The 6,622-nt window shown below is 46.9% G+C and overlaps 1 protein-coding gene across 1 annotated transcript; it reads left to right on the top strand.

Annotated features, from left to right (window-relative positions):
• The first annotated feature begins 2,086 nt into the window (after positions 1-2,086).
• Positions 2,087-2,557, top strand: LOC136479056 (uncharacterized). The gene has a single exon (XM_066477043.1). It carries the CDS (start codon positions 2,087-2,089, stop codon positions 2,555-2,557), a length of 471 nt encoding a protein of 156 aa, XP_066333140.1.
• The last annotated feature ends 4,065 nt before the right edge of the window (positions 2,558-6,622 follow it).

Raw genomic sequence — 6,622 nt, 5'->3', positions numbered from 1 at the left:
AGCTTCGGGACTCCTTCTCGGTTAGGACACCCTCGCTAATCTCCCCGTCCTCTATCTCCAAGTATGGTCGTATGCATGGAGCTCATGTCCTTATCAATAGCCGTCAAGGCAATCCACTATTGTCACTGTTTGTGCCATCATTAACAATGATGTCCCACATCGAGCAGTCATGGCCATGCAGACCTAGCAATTTAGTCAGATACAAGCTCTATACTCATTGAGCCATCTATAAAGCCCTAGTTTGGTTTTGTTAATTGAGTGCCAACCATATAGACTAATGCTTTCATTGAGTATGATTAGATAGGGTCCACTTGATGGTGATGGACAAGGTATAGGAGGTGATGGAGATGGAGATCAAGATCACATGCATGCAAGTGTTCATCAAATGGAGAGAACATGGAGCAAAAGCAACCCACAAGGCAAAGGTATATGATAGAGTTTTGCTTTTGTCAACCAAGGTGCAATAAAGTGCAGGGTTGGGTTTAGGATAGATAGCCAAGCTATAAAGAGGAGAAATCTTTAGTTGCAACGATTATCTAGTACCCCTAAGTGTGAGCCTCATGTGCATTTGCATTACACTTAGTGACGTGGTGAGGTGCAAGAGAAAAGCCTTTCAAATTGTTTGAAAAATGCTAACTCACGTGCACAAGTCATCACTTTCACCCGGAGCCCTGCCGCCAAGTCATCACTCTCAAAGTCCACCACCATGAATTGTCGTCGGTCTTATCTTTATTATAGATTGATCCTGTTTCTTACCCAGTGGAGTCGTCAACAAGTGTGTTAATGTGAAATCCGGTCACACACCAACGAGGACTAGCTCGCCTAGTCCGCAATGACCAAGACACGCAGTGGGGGGAGGCTAGACCATCAAGGTCGACCAAGGGGTTAGGTACGCTGCCCTAGCGCTTGTTCTTCGCTAGAAAGACCAGCGAACGCCTCCCAACCAGACCTGTCAAGGAGGAGCAGAATAGGGTTGTTGCCCTAGGATCGGCAAGGCCACCTAGGACACCAACAAACTCCGTCGAGAAGCTTGCTGGACAGTAGGGTGTGAGAAGAGCTTGAGGTAGAAGAAAAGGTAAAATGTAGATGCAAAGTGTTGATTGGTTGGTTAGGACTCAATTGGTCGTAATCCTTTCATTTAAACGGAGCGAGTGGTCTTATCTTAGTAGGAAAACTCTCCAGGGTGTGTCCTTCAAGTTTCCTACGGGATAGGAGGAGATCTGGACCAAAATGGAAAGATTTGGACTCGGACAGCTAGGGTTCAGCCAAATGTGCCGTCACATATTTTACTGCGAAAATGTGGCGGACAGGTAATTAAAGTTGTGTTTGGTTTGAGGAACGAGGTGGTCCATCTTCTTCTCAATCCTCACTTTTTCTATTTGGTTTGTGGAATGGGATGAGTTGATCCATCACCATCTCATTTCTCACAGGCTAATAATTAGTATATGCATGAGGAATGAATTGATTCCATCAAGATTCTTCGGATGAACTCATAATGCACCACCTCACGAAGCATGGGCACAAACCAAACACATCATAAGCAACTCGCCTGATAGCTATTACTACAAGCTATGATAATTTAGATATTTGATGAAAAAGCCGAATCCATCGTCGCTTGGATGGATTCGTTTGGTAATATCAAAAGCGAGCTTCCTTCAAAATATATATATATATATATATATATATATATATCTCAAAAAGCCAGAGAGCCGTAGGTACTTCCTCCGTCCTAAATTAACTGTCATCGTAGAAAATACATGTAATATTTGTATCTGTAAATACATTTATTATGAAAATAGATTCAATGATCTATCTAATGATATTAATTGTATATCATAAATATTAATGTTTTTTATATAAAATTAGTCAAAGTTATTTTTGGAGAAACGAGAAGGATTGCTATTTTGGGACGGCCCTATAAATAAATAGCTGGGGCTGCGTTTCCATCCCCTTATCGCGCTAGGGGCTACCTGCTGCCTTGTCGTGAGTCGTGATCCGCCGGCCGGCCGCCGCCTCCGACCCATCCGCAGCCACCGAATCACCGATCCGCCGCCCGGTGATAGAGATCATCGATCGACCGTGGACGATGGCGCAAGCAACAAGGGATCCCTGGTGTGAGTTGCCGCGAGAAGACAGGAAGAGGATGTGGGCGGCCGCGCTCATCGACGACCTGGACATGCGCGATGACGAGGCCGACGCTGAAACCGCTGCTGCTTCTGCCTGCGGCGGCGGCGTCCCGGCCTCCATCGTGGAGCTCTACACGCCGACCTGGGACGAAACCTGCTGCAGGTCCAGGGCGGCGGAAGACCATGGCAGCTGCGCCGTCTGCCTCGAGGGCCTGGAGATGGGCCAGGAGTTCAGGATGATGCCGTGCAGCCACACGTTCCATCAGCTCTGCATCTTCAAGTGGCTCGTCGTTAACCGTCTCTGCCCCATCTGCCAGTTCGCGCTGCCCTCCTCGGAGGACGACGACCAAGACATGCTAGAAGAAGATTATGCAGCCGCTGCAAAACGCTACTACACACCAAAGTTCATCAACTTCATCATGAATTTCTAGTTGTACCTACGTACTTGTGTACGCAACGCACTGATAATAATGTCGTCTGTATCTGTTTTGGCTTTACCTGATTATGCAACTCTGTCAAAATGGTTTTGATGCGTATGCCAAATAAACCTTGTCGCAAAATAAAAAAAAACTATAACTACCTGGCAATAAACTCTAATATACATAGAATTAAAATCGTGTCTTGCACAAAAGAAAATGGTCTAAATCACTCAATGACCCGCGATCGCCTCCAGAGCTTCATTTGCTGAGCGCTCCCCCACATATTCCATCTAAACATTATTCAACCCTCATTGCTCTGTGCTGTTGGTAAATTTGGAAGCGCAGGAATGGAATTGCATTTCGGAAGCAAAGCTGTGGAAGTTCAGGCTTCCAAAGAAGGATAGAATAACAGCAGATTCATGGTGTAATTTGTTCAATTCGGCAACGTAACATCCACATCGAACTAAACAAACAATGTAATTTTATTATCTGATGACCTGAGAGGTCGAGATCAATGAAGTCAAGCGGGGAAACGCCCCCCCCCCCCCCCCACACCCACTACGGGAAACACGTGATTTGCCGAGTGCAAAAATCTTTGCCGAGTGCTAAATTTCGGACACTCGGCAAAGACCTGTTTTGTCGAGCGCCGCACTCGGCAAAATATGGCACTCGGCAAAGAGGCCTTTGCCGAGTGCCTGACCTACATTCGGCAAAGGCAGACACTCGGCAAAGATTGGTAGGGGCTTAACGACATCCAGCGGCGTCCTCTTTGTCGAGTGCCCCCCGTTTGGCACTCGGCAAAGAATTTATTTTGCCGAGTGCCAAAACTTGGCACTCGGCAAAATAAATTTTTTTTGGTTTTTTTCCACCAATTTTTTTGTGAAGCTTTAGTACACTACCACAAACAACATGTTTAAATTTTGGGACATTTTCATTGCCTTTTAGCATATTTCTATAGTTTATTTTGTTTTGTTGAATTTTTCCAGAAAATGTAAGTTTGAACTGCAGGTGCATCGAATAATAGATTACATTCGTTCAAAAAATGTTATCCTTGTTTCTTAGTGTAAATTTAGGCTAAATCCAGGAACTGTCTCGAAATTTTGATCAACGTGCTCATGGGGCAACGCCGTCAACTTGCGTGGGAGTGGTTTTTTAATTGTATAAAATGCGAACGAATTCCGAAAATCATGATACTTGTCGAGTTGTCGCCGTATCGTATGCGTATGCCGTGGAAACGTGGAGATGTTCTGGTTTGTAAGCATCGTACGTGACAACGTGCTCGAAACTTTTTCAAATTTTTTCCACGGCATACGCATACGATACGGCGACAACTCGACAAGTATCATGATTTTCGGAATTCGTTCGCATTTTATACAATTAAAAAACCACTCCCACGCAAGTTGACGGCGTTGCCCCGTGAGCACGTTGATCGAAATTTCGAGACTGTTCCTGAATTTAGCCTAAATTTGCACTAAGAAACAAGGATAACATTTTTTGAACGAATGTAATCCATTATTCGATGTACCTGCAGTTCAAACTTACATTTTCTAGAAAAATTCAACAAAACAAAATAAACTATAGAAATATGCCAAAAGGCAATGAAAATGTCCCAAATTTAAACATGTTGTTTGTGGTGGTGTACTAAAGCTTCAAAAAAAAAATTGGTGGCAAAAAACAAAAAAAAAATTATTTTGCCGAGTGCCTAGGGTTGGCACTCGACAAAGTAATAACTTTGCCGAGTGCCGCCCAGCTGGCACTCGGCAAAGAGCTGCTGATTTTTTTTAAAACTTCGCCGAGTGCCAGATCACGACACTCGGCGAAGAAAATTGACTTTGCCGAGTGTCGCCGATCTGGCACTCGGCAAAGCCGCCCTTTCCCTTCACCCGCGCCCGGCCGGCGCGCTCTCTCTCTCTTTCTCTCATTTCTCTCTCCCTCAGCCGCCGCCGCCGCACCGCGGCGCCTGTCCCGGCCACCGCGCCTCCCCACGCGGGCCCCCATGGCCTCCGCCCCGGCCACCGCGCCTCCCCGCCCTGGCCATCGTGCCACTGTAGAAGAGAGGAGGAGGAGGTAGGGGAGAAGAGAGGAGGAGAAGGAGAAGGCGAGGAGAAGGAAGGTGTCGGCCTAGGCCCGTCGACCCTCACGCCGCTGCGGTCGTCCCCGCCGTCGTCGCCGACCCTCGTTGTTGCCATTCTCGTCAGGAAGGTATGCCCTACACCTGTAGTAGTTAGTAGTAGTACTTAGTAGTGTTAGTAGTAGTTAGTAAGTAGTAGTAGTTAGTAGTGTTAGTAGTATTGTTAGTAGTAAGTAGTGATAGTAGTAGTGTTAGTAGTAGTAGTGTTAGTGTTAGTAGTAGTTGTAGTGGTAGTAGTACTTGTTGTTGTACTACTTTGATACTTTCATCTGCATAGAAAGAGAACTAAAGTACATGGCTCGTCTTGGTATATATATGTTTGTTGGCCTTCGTGCCTATGTTTGGTATATATGTGGTTGTTGGCCATCGCGCCTACGTTTCTTACAGGTTTTGGAAACCTCCCCGTGCAGGGGAGGTGCTGCCGAAATTTTCAATGGATTCTAACCTATTGCCTTTTTATGTAGGAGAAGGACCCGTGGGAGGGACTCGGCGACCCCGATCGTCTTCGTCGGCGCTGCTGGTCTGCCTACACCGCATCGCCTCGCCACTGCACCGACACGCCACTGCCCCGCTAGCCTGACTCCACCGCCACCCTAGGTATAACCCCCTCCTCCTTTGCATGCATGTTTTATATGGTCACGTAGCCCAGTTAGGCGTCTCCTGTTCGAAAGAGATACGGTCGGAGGTATGCAGATCTTTGCATATCTGTGACCGTATCTCTTTCGGATTGTCCACGTATTTTGGACAGCCCGCGGATGCGTAGATGAGGTTAGTTTCCATGGTTCGCTCCGGTCTGAGATAGACTTTTGGCATCACCTCTCTGTTGTTCTCCGAATACACACTCTCCCTTGTAGGACGTGTATCGGGAGAACAACGAGGAGGTACTGCCGAAATTCTGTCTCGGATAGGAGCGGAGCATTGGAACTGACCTCATCTACGCATCCGCGGGTGGGATTAGGACCTATCCTCACCTATTAGATGGTAGGAACGCCGTGCAGATGCAATTGCTGGTTATATTACTCGCTTACATATGTATATGCCAGAGGATGGAGAACCGTGATTGGATGTACACGGGCCACGCAAGTATGACCCCAGAATGGATGACTAAGACTAATGCTTTCTTGGAGCATTCATTTAGCGAGGCTGCTAGACGGTCGAGTCGGATGCCATGTCCCTGCAGCAAATGTGACAACCGTGTAAGAAAGAATAGGAAGAACGTGGGGGAAGATCTTTGCAAGTATGGATTCACGCCAAACTATACCTGCTGGATCCACCATGGTGAAGACGATCGTATTAGAGAGGAGGTGGTCAGACCATGCCTCAAGGCTTTTGATGGAGATGCCGGGGTAGCAGACTGGATGGATGACTTTCAGGAGGCCCGGTTCGGTGAAGGATTAGAGGACGAGCCAGAGGAATCCACAAAGGCGTACTATGATATGCTGTCTTCGGTAGAGAAGTCCCTTCACAAAAAGACAATGGTTTCACAACTGGATGCCATTGGACGCCTAATGGCGTTCAAGTCACAGTGTAGCATGAGTCGAGACAACTTCGATGGTATGTTGGCAGTTGTTGGATCCCTGCTTCTGGAGGGTCACATTCTGCTGAAGAACTTGTACGAGTCACAGAAACTTCTTCGTGCCCTTAAGGTGCCGTATGAGCACATCCATGCTTGTCCGAATGGTTGCGTCCTATTTAGGAAAGATCACGAGAAAGCAACACACTATCCAAAGTGCAAATCCTCTAGGTATCTAGAGGTCGACACTAGTGATGGCAAGAAGGAATAGCTTGGTATCCCCACGAAGGTCCTACGGTACCTTCCTGTCATACCGAGGATCCAACGGCTATACATGACAGAGGAGTTCGTGAAACAGATGACATGGCACAAACATGGCAAAAGATACAATGCTGACAAGATGGTACACCCATCGGATGGCGATGCATGGACC

Source organism: Miscanthus floridulus, chromosome 9 (genome assembly GCF_019320115.1).
Source record: "Miscanthus floridulus cultivar M001 chromosome 9, ASM1932011v1, whole genome shotgun sequence".
NCBI classification, from domain to species: domain Eukaryota; kingdom Viridiplantae; phylum Streptophyta; class Magnoliopsida; order Poales; family Poaceae; genus Miscanthus; species Miscanthus floridulus.
The sequence above is the reverse complement of the archived record's forward strand: the minus strand, read 5'-3'. Positions and strand labels throughout refer to the sequence as shown.